Source organism: Phocoena sinus, chromosome 3, assembly GCF_008692025.1.
Source record: "Phocoena sinus isolate mPhoSin1 chromosome 3, mPhoSin1.pri, whole genome shotgun sequence".
Classification (NCBI taxonomy): Eukaryota; Metazoa; Chordata; class Mammalia; order Artiodactyla; family Phocoenidae; genus Phocoena; species Phocoena sinus.
In genome coordinates, this window is record NC_045765.1 from 127362168 (window position 1) to 127380790 (window position 18623).

An 18623-nucleotide genomic window follows, 5' to 3' on the forward strand; every position below is an offset into this window, starting at 1 on the left:
AAAGTGTAGATTAAGTATGACTCAAAAGTAGAACCTAGGGCTTCCCTGGTGGCTCAGTGGTTGAGAGTCTGCCTGCCGATGCAGGGGACACGGGTTCGTGCCCCGGTCCGGGAAGATCCCACATGGCTGGGCCCGTGAGCCATGGCCATTGAGCCTGCGCGTCCGGAGCCTATGCTCCGCAATGGGAGAGGCCACAACAGTGAGAGGCCCGCGTACCGCAAAAAAAAAAAAAAAAAAAAAAAAAAAAGCGGAACCTAGAGGCTTCCCTCCCTTAAAATGTATTGATCCATGCACAGAAACACACACAACCTGCTGTCATCTTCTCCCCAAAGTTATTATTTTCTTTCTTTCTTTCTTTCTTTCTTTCTTTCTTTCTTTCTTTTTCTTTCTTTCTTTCTTTCTAAGTAGAGACAGCAGAAAATGAACCTACGTTGTCTATTACGGAACATGTATGAATGGAGGGTACGACGGAGGATGGATTAGATCTGTGGATACAGAGCAACCCTTTGGGAAACCCAAAGGAATCAGTTTTATAAGCTAAGGAAAGGACTTTTGCTTGTGAGAAAGAATTCCTCAAGCCTTCAATTCTCACAGTTCTCTTCCTGACTCCTCTGAAGTGCCTGTGTGACAGCGCCCAGGGCAGCAGCATCAACAAGGAAAGGACCCCACAGTGTGTGTGAGCAGTGAGGATGTAAGATGGTTCGGCATAGGGCAGTGCTTGAGCCTCTGCGCTCACCTTGCTTCTAGGACCAGTCACTGTTAACCCCTGAGATAACAGTTTCTATCATGGGGTGATATTCATCTTCTCTTTGTGCATAGACTCACCGTAGGCTTTTCATCTCCATTATCATTTGCTTGGGTACCAGTTCTAGCCATGACATTCCCCTGCTCTCTGTGCCCCAAACGCACTTCCTCTAGATATTTCTGATGTCTACATATCCAGTGCTTTTTAGTGTGCTATATTCTCTTTTGTGGTTCTTTTTCGGCCCTGTTGGCACTCTGAAGGCATTTCTAATTCACTGGACTGTTTTCTTCTACCTGCCTAGCAAAACAAATGGATGTTCACGTCTTTTTTTTTTGGGCATGTTTCTGGTATTTGCATATTGCACACTGAATTGTCCATGTGGAGAACTTCATTAATGGGTTTGCTCCTTCACTCATTCAGTCACTTGGATGTGAAAGACTGTGCTTGGGCTCTCAGGACCCAATGAGGTATAAGATACCTCCCCCGAGCTTTATGACCATTATCCTAGAGGTTTGTGGAATTTAGAAAGGTAAAATGTGTTCTGTTGAATGACGGAAAGCATTAAGTAAATAGAAAACAGAGGGTTTGTAAATAAGTAGATAAATGAGTTGATAAAATAAGGAAAGTAGGAAGAAAGGGAGGAAGGAGGAAATTGATCAGGCTGAGATCGTTTTCCGAGAGAGCCAGGAGGCTGTCTACAGTGTCATTTAGCTTAGAGACTGGAAAAAGTCTGGGAAACCACTTGAGGAACTTAGGGAAAACTTAGCAACACAAGCATGTAGAGGAGTGAGAGTAGTAAAAGAAAGGTTTTCTGAATCACTAAGGAGGAAAATAGCAGATGATGGGTCGGGGAACTGAGACCTCAGTTGAGGAAGATGTGACAGACGGTCTCTAAGATGCTTCTTCTGTCACTGACTGTGCTCTTTTAAATTGTTTATGTAGAAAGAGATCTAGGTTTTCTCTTCCAGCAGGTTGTAATTTTGTAAAAAAATTCAAAATGTTGTATGTTTTGTTTGCTTGTTTGATGTACAAGTCAGAACGTACATAGAGGACTAAGAGCAGGGCTCAGAAGTTGCGAGGTCTGGGTTTCATTGCTGGCTCACCTGCTGACCCACATTGTGACCTTAGAAAAGTTCCTCAAACGCTGTGAGTCTTTTCTGTTAAAAGTGTTGAATAATAAACAACAACAACGATAATAATTGTGATAATACTTTCCTGATCTTGAGGAACATACAGGACAATCTATGTAAACATTTTGTCACAGTGTCTGGTTGTGTCATTCATGCTGATCCTCAAAGTTGTCATCTTTGTACCCCATACACTTTTTTCGCCCTGCTGCCATTGCTAAAAGCATTGGGGGAATGGCTTTAGAGACAGTTTACAGGCCATACAAGAAAAAGTCATCTTATTGGTTTACCGTCATGCTTCACTTTTGACCAAAAATATTATTTCCAATATGATTACCAACCTTAGTCACCAAATAAGATATCAGATTAGCCTGGATGAGGCTAATTCTAAAAATGTAGCCATTCCAAGGGATGAGACAATTTTGAGGCATTTGAGAGAAGTATAATGTGGACTCTGAAAGCAGTTCCAAGACAGAGTGTCACATCATTAGAGTGATGGCAGTATATGGAATAAGCATACACACACACACACACACACACACACGTTTTCCCAGTTGATACTTTGAAAGAGATAACTTCCTCTGAATTCTATGGGGTGGAAATGGTCTCATCTCTAGGAGTCCTTTTTACTTTTCAGCCACACTTCATAGAGTCTGTGTTTCTCCAGATCTTCACAGCCAGGTTCCATTCACTGGAAACTGCTGAAGGTGCCATAGATAAAGGAGAGGGCTGGTGTGTCCCAGCCCACTGGCCAGGGAGGGCTTCACCCCTCATCATTTCCACAGAACGGGCAGCAGAGGAAATGAGCCTGGCACTTCTCACACTATTATTTCTCACTGCCTCTATTCAGTTATTATTGGGCACCTATAGAGCTTCAGCATCCTGTTCTTTGAGGGTTCCATACAGTTCTCTCCTAGGCTGGCTTATAACCCCGCCTTCGATAACAGTGTATCAGCAGTGATCCTCTGGTTGCAAGATTAAAAACCAACTCTGCTCACTTAAGCAAAATGGGATTCAGTGGAAGAATATTGGGAGAATTTCCAATTCCCTGAGAATCAGTGGGGAGGCTAGAGGATCAGGGTTGAAGGAATCAGTACATCTTCAGAGTAGTAGAAAGCCAAAGGGTAAGGGGGAAATCTCATGGCAGGATCAATCAAGTGAGATCCCTGCAACTGCTTTTAGTTTCTTTGTTGCTCTGTTTAAGAGTCAAATTCCAGTGAAGGGGTCCAGTGGGTCTAGTTTGGGTCTTGGGCCTTGGCTAAAGGAGAACAGGGCATCAGGCTATTTCACCAGACCATGTAATAGGATGTAGGGGTGAGAGCCTAAGTGATGGGGCCAGATTACGTGGATTCGTTTTCTAGTTCTCCCACTTCCAGATGTTTCTCCTCAAACGATTCATTTAACCTCCCCAAACCTCAAATTCCTCGTTTTTGAAGTGGGCAGAATAATAGTAATTATCTCTTAGGGAGTTCGTGAAAATTATTTGAGATGATATTAAAGAAAAACTAAGCACAATGCATGGGCACATAGTGAGCACTTGATCATTGTGGGCTGTTTCATAGTTAGGATTATCTAATGGAAATGCCAAGTAATTTCCTGAAAGAAATTAGGGTGCTGTTAGAAAGGGGAAATAAATAAGTGCTGGCAGGCCGGAAATAATTATTGATTATAGTGGAATAAGAGGGTCGGCCTCAGTCCACTCTTTATTTTACTAATATATTTCTCAGTAACCTACGCTTTATGATATTAAGGTTCTCAGGGATGCAGGATGGTACCTGTTTGTTAAGGTATCCCTGGGAACTCAGTTCCTCTGAAGGCATGTGACTTCCTGATCATTTGATCCACACCCATTTATTGATGCCTCCCTTATGCTTAGATCTACACAGGATGCCATGGTCTGTGGCTTCTGGTTTACTCACAAGTGTAGGAATCAAAGTAAGGAATAATTTGCCTTCCTCTGATCTTTGTTTAATAGTCATCTAAATGGGCTGTTGTCTAATAAGTCACCACCTAATTAGGTTTACTTTAAGGGATACAGGATTATAGAGAGAGAAGGATTATTTTTTAAGCCTCTCCACTTCCTGAGAACAACATTGAAGTAGGCCCCAGCATATGAAGGAGCTGGCATTCTAAATTCATCCAAAAGTTCATTGTTTGAACTTTAGAAAAGAGTATCCACACACTGGCACTCATCAAAGGCCCCTTAGAACCAGCCTATATATCTCCATTCCAGGAAAGTGCAGGTTTTCCAAGGAGAGAGAATCTGAAGGAGAATTTGAGGTCCCCAAGGAAAGGCATTTAGGTCCATCAGTGGGATGAGCTGGGCTGAAATCTCTGAAGGCCAATGGAAGGTCACTGTGGAACACTGCACAGCCTACCCACTTGGAAAGTCAGAGTCATTGCGAGGAGGAGAGCCCAAGCCCAGGCTTTGGGAAGCTGGATAGACAGCGTGTCATGCGCCAGGACAGAATCAGTCAGGCCACACCTCACTGCCCCATGGCTGCTGCCTCCAAAGCCATGGAGGTGCTGACCTCTGACCACAAGCTGCCACCTGCCCGCCACACCCCTCCACCTCACACTCTGACTGAGCTTCTGAAGCCACCCAGCCTGCAGCAGGCCCTGGCCTCTGTCTCTAGCATCTCAGCCCTGACCACCGTCTCCATTACCCCTCACCCAGGACCAGTCATGCCATCCTCACTACACCTTTTCCAGCATCCAGCCTTCCCCAGACCTGACCAACTCTGGCCTCTCCTCCAACCTCACCACACCATGTCACCCAACACCAGAAAGGCATGACAGAATTGAAACCGGAAATGGAGCCACCCTGAGTGTTAGTTTCTTACAAAGGTATCTATCTTTTTCCAGGGGTGTAGCTAGTAGGCATTGTAAGAGGGTGGGCTTTGGATTCCTTGAATCAATACAGAGAATTCTAGCTATGCCACTCCTTAGCGATTTGACTTTGGGCAAGTTATTCTGTAAGCCTCAACTTTCTAATCTACAAAATGTAGGAAATAACAAACCTACCTCAGAGGGTTACAATAAGGATTAAATGAGATGTATAAGCACCAAGCCTAGTACCTGGCACATAAAAGAAACTAAAAATGAAATGCTAATTCTTGAATAAACTTTCCTTTTTTCTTGAGTGTACTGTGACACTTGCATCAGTGAGTTTCAGAGGCAAATGAATCCTCTTTAGACCTGGAAGCTTGACACAAGGAAGAATGAAGTAAAGAAAACAACTGAATTTCTCTTAAAAGCATTTTCCCTCACTAACTTTTCTTCCGTTGTCTGTGTTCATAAGAAACCAGCTATGCCTGCAAAAATGTCTGCCTGTTTCCTTTTCTACGTGTTTAAATTCCTAATTGTGCACACAATCTTAGTCACTGTATTTTCACGTGCAAGCAATTAAGACTCATTTAACAGCCTTCCCCCTGCAAGGTTTTGTTCTCCATCTGCCACAAATCAGATTCCTTAGGAACATGTTTGATTTTGAAACAATGTGAAAGTACTGTTCATTTTGTTCAAATTTCATTTATGTACCATTTTTTAAAGTGATGTAAATGGACAGCCACAAAAAGCTCAGCAGCTGGTCAAAACAAGACTTCAAAGAAACCATTGAAATGGGGCAAAAAGAAATTTTTTTTAAACTAATATGCTAGGACAAAGCCAAATAAAACCATAGTATGATAAACAGTCCTCAGACATATTTCACTCATAACAAATATTTACAACAGATTTCAAATACAGGAAAATGGGAATGCACCCCAGTTCCCATTCTGAATCTTGGAAGTCTTGAGCTCACAGCAATGAACGTGAGGAAAAAGGGTAGAAGAAGCCAGGAAAGGGGAAAACAGGAAAAGATTAGATTTCTCAGGCTTTTTGGAGAAACATGGTACAAAGATACACATTTCAATAATATTAACCAGAAGAATCAAACAGATTTATATGACTCTTTGTTGCTGTACACCTGAAACTAACACAACATCGTAAAGCAACTATACTTCAATTTTTTAAAAAATCAGATAACTAAGTTCTCCCTCACCACAGGTGAAGTCCATTTTTGTTAATTTGTTCAATAGGTTTCCTTACTTTAGAACATCAAATAGAAGCTAACACTTGGTCAAATTAAAGGCAAAAAAAAAAATGGTTAGGTTCTGAACACAAATAAGTGTCTGTGAATTGGTAACAAAAATTCAGCAAACATTTAAAAAGGATTAGATTTTCTAGAAGAGTCTCAAAATTAGATATCGCCATTTGAAGGCAGCTTGCAAAAAATATTAGTTTTCGCTACTTACATTTCCCGTTGTTTCGGGACTTGAAACAAAAAACCAGCAGAGTTAATGCAGTCAATCCCTATTTATATATTAGTTGGATATTTTGTCCACCATCTTCCTGAGGCTTTATGAGCTGAATTGTTTTGATATCACTCAAGGAAACGTTCTGTAAATGTTCAAAGTATTGCTGTTATTTTGGGCAGTCACACCTGCACCTTTAAAATGCCTTTTGTGCAGAATGTAGCCCAATTTGCTTTCAAATCAGACCTTCAAAGAAGGGTAGATTTATACCTGTGACAGATCCCCTGAGGTGCTTCCCTACAAGGAAAAGTTAAAGCTAAGAGAGCCACTCCCACCCACCATCTTTGTGTCTTTGCGCTTAGACATCAAATGGCATCTCTAAAAAGAAGGGCAGAGAAAACATGAGTACCTCTCTGCTGGAGATCCAAAGCAAGATACAGGTCTTCTGGAAGAAATGGCACCTAAGAATTTGCAAGTAGTTGGTAAATAAATAGAAGGAGAAGGTGAAAATGGAGGAGTCCGCACCTTTCACGAACAGTGAATATTTACTAAAAGGCAACTGTTTTGTAAGAGCAGCTAAGCTCAGAAATCAGAGACGTCTGATGTCTGCCGTTAAAGGAGTTAGTTCTACTGTAGGGTGTAATTAAGAGTCAGGTGAAAGGTGTGCTAAGTATTCAGGATAGTGGTTCACAAACTTATCTCTTCATTAGAATCACCTGGGAATCTTGTACAAGTTCCAAAAAGTGAAGGTAGAAAATATCAAAGGTTTGGAGAGCAGTTGGAGGACAATAACACTGTTCGAGAAGTAAGTCCAATAAGGGCCCTACACCAGCAAAGTAGCTGGATATCAGGAATAGAAAGGAAGAGGAAGAGATAGTTGTAAAAGATGAAAGAAGGACCCATGTGTAGGATTTAGTAACTACCAATTGTATGATTTTATGGAGTGGATGTAGAATGGTTCTGAAATATATGAAGATTTATAATCTTATATATGGGATATATAGGATTATATATAGGATAAAAATAGGTTTATACTTGGATTCCAATGTAGAATTGAAGCCTGATTTATCTCAGTGCCTAGATTACCTACATTTCATTTAGGAGAAAATGTTCTATATGTCAACTATTCTAGAAAACCAAGGATCATAATCTTATATGAACTATTTGGAATAAAAATCTTTAAAAGGTGTTATGTTGCTTCTTAATCCCTTAAAGGCATGTACTGAATGTACTGAAATCATTTTTCGTGGCTCTGGTCATCATTGTGCACATCTGCTTTTATACTTCTGTGTCATTCACAGATGCCCCTAATGGTCTGTGGACGTTTCCCCCGACTGTAGAGGCCCCCAAACTCGGCTGCGCTTTAATTTCTCATTGCCTGCGCCCAATGGCCATTTCTTGATGTCGGTACTGAACTGGCTTTAGTGCCATCTTTTCCGATCTGCTGCTCCTTTCTCCTTGACAAACCAGTTTACCAAGCCGTTGCGTTGAGCCTAAAATAAGAGCAAATTAACTCAAAATAAAAATGGGGTTTGGGGGCAATCCATTTCAGAGGAAAGCCTTTAGGATATTTAATGCATATAACAAATATGTCTTTAAATTCCTTTAACTTGTATTTTGGAGTACATTTCATCTACTTAACTGGTGTTGAATAGTATAAATTTCTGGATAATTAATCTCTGGACAAGTAAGTTGTTACTCTACTCCTAGAGCTAATAAAATAAATACTGGTTTATCTTTAACCAGTCCACAAAAACATGTTTAATTCTGTGCTCTGGGCTTCAGGGAAACAGAAATGAATAAGATGTAGTCCCACCACCCCCAAGGACTTGGCAAGATATAATTGTACATAGGTACATGAAAAGGTACCATGGATCTAAGTCCCAGGATTTCACAGAGAGTAAGTGTCATAAAAATTCAGAAGGAAAAGAAAAAAAAAAATCCAGAAGAGCCAAAGACCAAATTCAGACAATAAGCAATGCCTTGAACATTTCCCAAATACTTTAGAATTAGTGAAATGTCCCACCTGGTCAGACTTTTATAATGGGAGTGTTAATGGATGATCACTACCTAACCACAGAGATTTAGGACTGCTTCCAGCATCCCAGCAAAACAGCCCTTTTCACCCAGGACCATTTGCTATTACAAAAGAGAGGTGATGGCTTGTGATTTATTAACATTCCTTCATTTTGCATCTGACACTGGGCTTGTGAAACTTGTGGAAAGATCAATGACCTCAGGGTTTAGGGAGCAGAGCTATAATTCCAGCTCCATCCCCAGCTTCCTGTTTAACATTTGGTCAGTAATTTAACCTGGTTATTCTTCAATAAGATGAGGATATTAGGTTAGATAATATCTAAGGACCCAACTAGCTCTTTTTATAGTGTTTTACTATTTTAAAAAATGCATGCTTCTGAATAATTGCCTTTATTTTCTTTAGTTCTGTTTCCCTAAGATGTGAATATAAGATGCACTAAATCAATGTATGAATTCTGCTTTTCCCAATAGATAGAGGCTATCCTTGACACCATTTGCTGTTTTGAGTTTTCAACAAAGAGTTAAAAGAAAATTCTGGCTCCCGTGGCTATCATCCTCTCCAGTTGGCAAAAGGCTTCACGCAGACTTGATGGTTGCCTAGAGCAACAAAATATTAGGGACAGAAACATGTTCAGGGACTCGATTGTATAAGTGACTCAGAGCTGAGAGACCTTTCCCAGCTTGAAGGGAGCCCATACTTAGCTAGAGTGGGTATTTGTCTATGCCTGTCTGCACTACTCTTCTTAGAGGTGACTATAATTTTGCTTACTAAAATATAGACACCAGCCTTGAAACCTGCAGAGAGGAGTTATATGGTCAGAAGGCAATCTTCTTCATTCAGCATGTCTCACACATGAAAGGTCATTAGGACGAGTGAGTATACACAAGATGAGGAGACCAATCGGGCTTTCGAAGAGCACATACAAAGAACATTATGAGAACTCAATAAAAATTCATTGTCAGAGCCACTTTTCAAAGCCAATTATCTCTTTTCTTTTTTAACATCTTTATTGGAATATAATTGCTTTACAGTGTTGTGTTAGTTTCTGCTGTATAACAAAGTGAATCAGCTATACACATACATATATCCCCTTCCTCTTGCATCTCCCTCCCACCCTCCCTATCCCACCCCTCTAGGTGGTCACAAAGCACAGAGCTGATCTCCCTGTGCTATGCGGCTTCTTCCCTCTAGTTATCTATTTTACATTTGGTAGTGTATATAAGTCCATGCCACTCTCTCACTTTGTCCCAGCTTACCCTTCCCCCTCCCCGTGTCCTCAAGTCCATTCTCTAGGTCTGTGTCTTTGTTCCTGTCCTGCCACTAGGTTCATCAAAACCATTTTTTTGTTTTTTTTAGATTCCATTTGTTAGGAGAACCCAGTGGAGGAGCTACTCTTGAAAATTCAATACCCTTTTCCTTCCCTCTGTTGGAGCCAGACATCACTAACTATGCTCTGAACTAAAATGTGAATTTAAAAATAGCTTTTCTGTTCCTACACTCCTTTAATCTGAGGTCATCCCCTCTCTGTTCCATCAGTCTGTCTCCATGATAACCAATTACTCAAGCTTGTTCAGGGAGTTATTAGCATCCGGGAGTCCAGTCTTTTTTTTTTTTTTTTTGCGGTACACGGACCTCTCACTGTTGTGGCCTCTCCCGTTGCGGAGCACAGGCTCTGGACGCGCGCATGCTCAGCGACCATGGCTCACGGGCCCAGCCGCTCCGCGGCATGTGGGATCTTCCCACACCGCGGCACGAACCAGTGTCCCCTGCATTGGCAGGCGGACTCTCAACCACTGCGCCACCAGGGAAACCCCGGGAATCCAGTCTTTTGCTTCTAGTCAGTGTTGCCTAGAGCAAGAATTAGAAGAGGATTAGCCAAGTCTCCATACTTGAAGTCCTTTCTCTTTAGCTGCTTAACTAGGTTTCATTTTAATTATGTGTTTGGTTGGTGTTGTTTCTCTACCCAGTACACATTCTTCCCACTTGCACTTGAACAAGTTCATTATGATAATAATCACAATTATCAACTATTACTTTTTATCCTGTTTGAATACTTATTGAGTGTCAGTATAATCAGAAACTGGACTTCTTGGTTTGGACCTTGTGATTTGTAATGAATATTCTTTTTGAGTGATTGGAAACATAGTCCTAAATTCAAATGGTTTACAGTAGTAACCCTTACCCGAATAACCGTAGCAGCTGTTTGGAAACATGGCTTCAGATCAGTTGTTTGCAAATGTCTTTTTCAGTACAATCCTGCGTGGAGTGGAACCCATATACGTTACTTGACATGTGAAACACATGTGACCCAGGCAGATGATTCGGCTGACCTTAAAAACTACAGCTGCTAGTGCCTTTAAAAACAACGCAATACAAGTGATTTACTAGGCTTGGGCTTAAACCATTTTAGGCTGACTGAAGGGAATTCTGACCCTTCAGGGAGGGGATAAAAAAAGTATAAGACAATGGAAATGTGTCATCCCGGGTGTTAATGTTGTCATCCATTTTAACACATCTCTTTACAAAAAGTGCAAAGAAGACTGCTTAGTATTACAAGCATAAAAACCCAGTAATATCCATGTGGCTTTATTTTGCTTTATTTTATAAAAATTTAATGAAGTCCAAGTTTCAACTTTGTTTCCTCTCCATCCAAATCAAGAGCAGTCTATAATCTTCTAAAAAGAGCAACGCTTCTTTACTTACTTCCCTGCTTAGGAAATACATTGTGGGGCATTAACATTCTCTTCTAAGCTGACCTTATGTGTGCTCCAGTTGCTATATAACACACTATTTTAGCTAGAATTTTGTTCAGCTAGAGTGAAAGAGACCTGAAAAATTATGCTTTAATAAAGACAGAAGTTTATATCTCTTTCCTATAGATAGCTAGTGGGAAGCAGCCACATAGCACAGCGAGATCAGCTCGGTGCTCTGTGACCACCTAGAGGGGTGGGATAGGGAGGGTGGGAGGGAGGGAGACGCAAGAGGGAAGAGATACGGGAACATATGTATAACTGATTCACTTTGTTATAAAGCAGAAACTAACACACCATTGTAAAGCAATTATACTCCAATAAAGATGTACAAAAAAAAAAAAAGAGAGACACAGAGTGGGGAGTCCAGAGCTGGTATGGATGTTCTAAGACTGTCAGGGACCTATGGTTCTTTCAGATAATTCCTCCATCGTCCTAGATTATGGACTTTACATCCATGGTCCAGAATGATTTCCAGAGCTTTAGCCATCACATCTAAATTGCTAGCAGCAAGATGGAGGAAGAAGAGCACACACCTTCCTTTTGAAGAGACTTGCCAGAAATCCCACGTAATGCTTCTATTTACATCTCCTCGACTCAAATTCCATCACATGCCACATCTAGCTGCAAAGGAGACTGGGAAATAAAGTATTTTTTTTCTGGCAATCTCCTAATTTGAGGATTTCAGTTACCCTCGAGTACCCGAGCCCTCACCCAACTTCTCCTTCTTGTCTACCCAGTCTCTCTCATCTACCTTGCCATTCTGTTCTTATACCTCTTGGGAGAAACCCATCCCTCTGTCAGTTTCACAATCTGCCTTCTCCACTTCCTTAGCTGAACTCCTGGCAGGGAAAATCCCATGTCACAATACTTTAAACTGGAATTCCGATTAAGTCAAGAGCGCTCACCTCAGCTGGATCCTGAGATTCACTTGACATTTTTTTTGGTTTTTGTTTTTTTGGCCGTGCTGCGCGGCATGCGGAACTTCCCCAACCAGGAATCAAACCCGTGCCCCATGGCATGGAGGCACGGAATCTTAACCACTGGACCGCCAGGGAAGTCCCCACTTGACATTTTAATCCTTGCTCTGTTCCCTCTCTCAGCCACCTTGATGCTTATTCCAAACCTCCTCCCCATTCTCAAGCGTCCTGAACCAGCAGCTGCTCATCACCATTCAGCAAACTATTTTATTCGTTGCTCAGTGAAGAAACTCATTGTCAAGACAGGAACTTCCTCAGTTCTTACATCCTCTTCCTGCCATCCGGACCCATCCTTGCCTCCCTCCTCCCGGTCTCAGCAGACGATGTGTCCCTCTTCCCGCTTTAAGTCAGCCCCTGCTTCCGTGCTCCTGATTTTCTCTCCTCCCAGCACCTCCAGGTCCTTGCTGCATCTATTTCCTTTCTTTTTCTTGCATCTTCAATTTCTCCTTTTCTTCTGGCTCTTTCCCTATTCGTGTCTCTCTCGATCTTAAAAACAATACAAAACCAAACAATAGCAAAGTCTAGGAACAGACTTTTTGATCCTTTAGCAAGTTCTCGGCAGTCAGGTGGCTTCACATCCTCACCGCACATGAATTCCTCAACCCATCGTAGTAGGATTTTCTCACACACACTCTGCTTCAACTGCTTTGCCTTCTCCTTGCTTGTCTTAGAGGCCTTCCTCTGAAACTCTCTCCTCATTCATTTACTCAGTAAATATTTATTCGACACCTTTTATGGGAACCATTCTCTCCCAGGTGATGCCACTCTCTCCTTGCTGCTCTGCTACTCTTTCACACCATCCTCTGTGATCGGTCTTCCTCCCCTCATCCCCCCACTTAAACATGAGTCTTCTGGATGTGGCTTATTGCTTTTCTCAGTCTGTGCATTCTCTAGATGTTTTCATGTACTTCAGTAGTTTTGTTGCCCGTCCTGTGAAGGTGATTCCCCAAACTCTATCTCTACTCAGACCTCTTCCCTGATTTTCAGACTCCTATATACAATACAAAAGCCCAATGCCAGATGGTGTTCTAGTATTTTCAAAACTGGATTCATGCATTTCTTTGCAGATCAGTTTCTCCTGTCTCCATCAGAAGCACTTTTATCCTGGAGTGAAACTTGGAAACCATACACCCATCTATGAACTATATTTTTATTTTACTTTCTAAATATCTCTCAGATCTGTCCTCTCCTCTCCAACTCACTAATACTTCTCGAGTCCAGGACTCACCAGCTCTCCCCTGGATTACAGTGGAAGTGCCCCAAATAGTGTTTTTATAACTGTTGGTTGCATGTAGCATTTTATAAAAAATATTATATAGAATTGAATTGAAAATAATGGAATAGCAAACCACATCTATAATATCAAGGATAAGTATTGTTTTATGAAAATGTTGAGATACACACACACACACACACAGAGCCATTTTGCCATGAAAATGTATTTCTTACTATAAATCAAAAGATTTGAGAACCACTTTCCTAAATAGTCTGTCTCTGGTATACTCTCCTCAGCTCTGTCTTCCTCAGTGCAACCAAACTGATGTAGCTGGAAAATGAGACATTCTGAAAACGTCATAAAACCCTTATTAGTCACAAGATGAAATCTAACCTCCTTGGCATTGGTACACGAGGCCCCTGCCCAGCTGTACACCATTCCTCCTCTCCAGGCAGTCCCTGCCACCTGACGCTTTCCACCCACACTCTGTGCCTCACAACTCACTGCATTTGCTTGTTCTCTTCTTCCCATCTAGAACTCACTTTTATCTCTTAATTGTTTGGTTCACTTCACCTCATTCTTTGGGTGAGGTGACACCTGAAATCTAAGTCCTATTCCCTTCCTCAGGTTGGGTCAGGCCCTTGTCCTCTGTGTTTCCATGGCCCCGTACCTACCCCTAGCGTGACTCTAATGAAATTGTTCTAAAATTGTAGTCTATGCCTCTGTATTCTCAAACAGCCTGCCCAATGCAACATCAGTTCTTTGCTGTCTTCACCGTACAGTGTGTGGTACTAGGACACCACTATGCTCGACTTGTGTGTGTCCAGTAGACCTGAACTCCGGAAAGTCCTCACCTTATATTTCTTCTCAGAACTTCCTAAAATGATAATTAAGGAGACTACAGAAGCAAAACATAGGGCAGTAGATGCCAACAATGAAAACTTTTTTTTCTCCTGCACAGCAAGGAAAAGTGGGATGAAACTGTGCTTCTTGAACCCTTTGATAGAAGGCAATACCTTGAAAGAAGTGGGTGAAGGATGGTCTTCTCCATGGTGTCACACTTCTGAATTAGAATGTGAGAAGCCATGCCGTTACTGGCCTATTGTTTCATTGGCCAATATGTTAAATAACTCAGATGGTTCCGTAAAAGGACAGGTTTTTGTGAAAAGAATAGTACTCCTTTTGCTTTATTCTGAGTGGCATTTAAGAGTAGCCTTACTCATGGTCAGTGAGGGTTGGGCTCTCACCGCCTGGTCACTGGTGAGTCTATGAGCGCACTATTTATTCAGCTTTGTGGAAATGCTGACGCGGAATGTCTGTGATCTGCCAGCGTGCAGCTCCGTGCCAAGTGCACCTTGGAGCATTTCTGTGATGAGTGTAATGAGTTTTTTCCTTCTGATTTGGTCTGTAGTTTCATCCCTCCTCCCCAGTGTAAGACTAGACCTCTTTGATATCTCTTTTCATACTTTGGCTACCCTACCCCTCCACTTTTCCTTCTCCTTTTCTTGAGAGGGCCAACTCTGTAGAGCCTTCCTTTTGTGCTTTGGGCCAGTTCTATTGAGTTGTTTTATGGTCTTGGACTTAGAGCTGCCTCAGCACTCAACACTAGCCCCTGGACTGTGAGACTAATGAGAAAAGCAAAATAACCTCAAGTAAAAGGAAGTGGTTTGTGTTGTGGAGAGAAACTTGGAAAGATACACCACCAAGAACAGGAGGGGCTCTGTTTTCCCTACTGTCTACCACTGGGTTAACACATTTCAAAATAACCAGTCAATTTAGTTAATTCCATCAAATGGCTAGTCAATACAGTCAAGCGGAAGGGAAAATAAACAAATGGTTTTTTGGATGACTAGTTTAAGCTTTGTGTAGCTTTAATCTTACTCATTTCCAGGGAATAATTTTAACTCTTAAGGAAATGCAGACTACTACAGGTTAGTTCAATACAAAAATACATTTTAAAAGGTATTCATATTCAACACACATGTGGTTTTCCCGAGGATCGTTAAAACAGGTAGAAATGAGATAGTGGGCATAGAAACTTGGATGATAATATGAGGAAAGTAAGGTTAAAATCATTAGCAGAAATTTACATCTTTTTCATTCTTCCACTGTCTGAATATCTGTCCTCCCTACTTCCTTCATTTCGTTCTTTCCTTTGTTCTACTGTTCCTCCTCTTTAAACCTCAGTAACGGTGACACAAACTCTGTGCCAAGCATGGTGTTAAGAGTTGACATACATGATCACATTTAATTCTCACAACAACCCACTGAGGTAGGTAGAAGGATTACATCATTCTACAGAAAAGGAAACTGAGGCTCAGGGAATTTAAGGACATTTCCCTCAGTTGGAAATTCTGGAAAGTTGTAGAGCTGGGATTCAAACCTTGGCAGTTATATTTCAGATTCCACACCCTGAACAAAATTCTGCTGTCCCTCTCATTTCATTGAAGTTCACTTTAGTTTTCTCCACATTCTCCTCTTTTCTTATCTTTTGCACTATACTCTCTTCCCATTTCCCTTTCATTATATCCTCTGCTGCTTCTTTTTCCAGTCTTCTCTCTCACTTTCCCCCGTTTCTCTGGGACCTCCCATTCCTTATCTAACATCTCTTTCCTTACCTTCTTCTCAACTCCCTAATCCTGCATCACACACCCCTCAAGATGTCCCCTCATTCCTCACTGCAGTCTTTCCCATGTCCAAACCCTGCCCCATCTGTCATTTTTCTGCCTCTGCTTTCCTAACACCTCTCTCTCTAAGTTAGAAGTGGTGCCCAGTTTTAAGCACAAGACAAAGCATGGTTATATTCAAGAGCCTGTGTCCCTCTGCTCCCATACACAAGGAGTACTGTCTGTGATTATCAAGTGATTATAAAAAGGAATTTCATTCCTGCCAGAGATCTCACGAATTAGGTTTCTGTTGAACTCCAGATGGTCTCTAGTGATTGAATGCCTCTCGCTCTGATCACTACCAGGAAGTGAGCTCCAGGCAACAGATAGAAACCAACCCCAGAACTGTGAGATCCAAGACGAGTAAAATTCCTATGTATAATTCAATTTCAGTAAACGCTGAGGGGGAACACCGTGATGTAGTACTTTGAACAAAATTATATTTTACTCAAGTGACCATATTTTCAACCAGTCAGTACAGGACAAAAGAGTTTCATTTCCTTGAATCAAAGCTGTTTGGTGACTTTTCCTGGAAATACTCTAAGAGTTCCAAGAAAGGACTCCAGATTCCCAAGCTGCTGGCAAAGAGCAGGCATCTTCTCTTCGCACAGTAATTCACAAAAGTCCCTCATCAGCATATGGTAACATTACGATCAGATTGGCTTGGTTATCAGAAATAACTAGGTCAAAATAAAAGTCATTCTTAAATGAACGAGGGTGTTAAAGTTTTGAAGAATCATCACATTCTAGAGACCTTCAACTTTCACTTTTGCTTGTACGACATACAGTATCTTTCTTGAGACTCTGCCATTTGTTTGTTTGCTTGGTACGTCCAGTGTGTTTTCTTTTTGTGGACTCGCTTCCACTCTTCATCCTCTGCTTTTTTGTTGTCCCAGCTTGCACATGGCTTTTGCCAAAGCTTCTCCAGCCCCAGTTTTACTACAGACCACCTAGAGATGCATTTTTTTTGACACCTCCTAACACCAATTACCCTACTGGCAATTTCTCATTTATAGTTACAAGTAGACAGAACCTACACATTTACAAATACGATAGGACAATTTTTCATTCTCCTCGTATATTATAGGCCACTGGTTACTAATGAGCCCGTGAATTGCCTGCCTTTGAGTTAGAACTCCAGACCTGGTCTATTCAACAATTTGGACAACATTCTCTTAACAAATAATTTCTTGATAGTCTCCCATGTGCCAGACCTAAGCAAGGCTCTTGGGATCCAATGGTGACCCAAAGAGGCTTTATCCTTGGTCTTAGTCCCTATAATGGGGGGCCAGGAGAAGGGCCAGTATTAATCAAATAATCACAGTACTGAATATAAAATTCCAAACTAAAGTATGTGATATGAAGGAAAATTTCTATGAGAGTGGCAGGCTAGAAGAAGCCCAGTCTGCCCGTGCTCCCGGCATCTCCTGCAAAAATAAATACTTACGTCGAGCAAACTGAGTGTTCTGAGAAGATTCCAGAGGCATGTCACCCAATCAAGAAGAATGAGCAAATTTAGCCCAAAAGCCATTTCTTCTGTTTGTGATGACCCTACTTCAGAGCTTCGCTCCCGGCTGTCCCACCCAGAAAAGGTCTCTTTCTTGGAAAGGTGGGCACTGGCTTCTCTGCCTCCATCAAAACAACTGGAATGGGCTTCCCTGGTGGCGCAGTGGTTGAGAGTCCGCCTGCCGATGCAGGGAACACGGGTTCGTGCCCCGGCCCGGGAAGATCCCACATGCCGCGGAGCGGCTGGGCCCGTGAGCCATGGCCGCTGAGTCTGTGCGTCCGGAGCCTGTGCTCCGCAAGGGGAGAGGCCACAACAGTGAGAGGCCCGCGTACGGCAAAAAACAAACAAACAAACAAACAAAAAACTGGAACATCTTCCTTTCAGCTCGAAGGCTCTGAATTTGGACCTCCCACGTGGTAGGTACTCTAGACTAATCCCTTAAGCCTGCTAGATTTCCAAAACATTCATTCAGATTTGGAATGCCTGGGGCCTCTTGGGTAGCCCTGGCTGTGTTACTTTCTGCACTTGAGTTTTAAACCCCTAGAGTCAGGATTTCACCTGAAGACTTCCAAGTAATTGCTTAGATGGCACCAAAAAGATATCCGGGTTAAAAAAAAAAAAATTCTACACGAATGAGTCTGTTGTGTTTGTTTTGCAAGATATAATGATGGGGGAGGGACGGGCTTCCTTTTGGACAACTCTGGCAAAGCCATTCTGAGTTGTAGTCATGCTTGATCCCAAATCTATTGACAAGAAAAATTCAAGGAGCTGGGGAAAGACGAAGTTTACTTTTGTCCTTTAACTAACCAGTACAGCCACAGAGAACCAGCCATAAGAACCTGACATGAAAATCTTAAGGACTGTTTTTTCCGACTCTGAAATTCTCCTAAATCCCCATCCCAATATCACTCAAGGTCTTAAAACCTTTATTTGTCCCTAAACTGTAACTTGTGCCTGGAATTCCTACTCTAGGGTTCCCTGGTAATTTTAATAGTGTGGTCTGATGCTGCAGCCGGCTTCTCCATGGTTTGGGAGTTAAATGGAACGCACTGATTTGGTGTGCTCTAATAGCTCTTGGAGGAATGTTAGGACAAATTAAATTCCAAATAAGGTAGCACCTGAAAGAACCCAGTCACTTAGTGAAAGGACTTAATATTACAGAAAGGAGGGCTTAGCAATTTCTGTTGACCCCTAAATGATTAAGAGGAAGTACTTACTATTGATCGAACTGAATTTGGAATTGGCTTTGGACTCAAATGCAGACCATTCACTTAGATTCACTGATCATTTGTGCATCTA

General features: G+C 41.8%; 1 protein-coding gene across 9 annotated transcripts in view; it reads left to right on the forward strand.

The window, feature by feature from the left end:
• The window catches only part of PDE4D (phosphodiesterase 4D), a 1151628-nt gene that overhangs the window by 970224 nt on the left and 162781 nt on the right, over positions 1 to 18623 (forward strand). The window contains exon 6 of one of the 9 annotated variants that reach the window (XM_032626902.1): positions 8676 to 9152. The exons of the other annotated variants lie outside the window; for them this stretch is intronic. Coding sequence (XP_032482793.1) covers positions 8676 to 8692 — 17 coding nt within the window. The 3' untranslated portion in view covers positions 8693 to 9152. Of the gene's footprint in view, positions 1 to 8675; positions 9153 to 18623 lie in introns of those variants that run through there. 9 annotated transcript variants of the gene reach the window in all.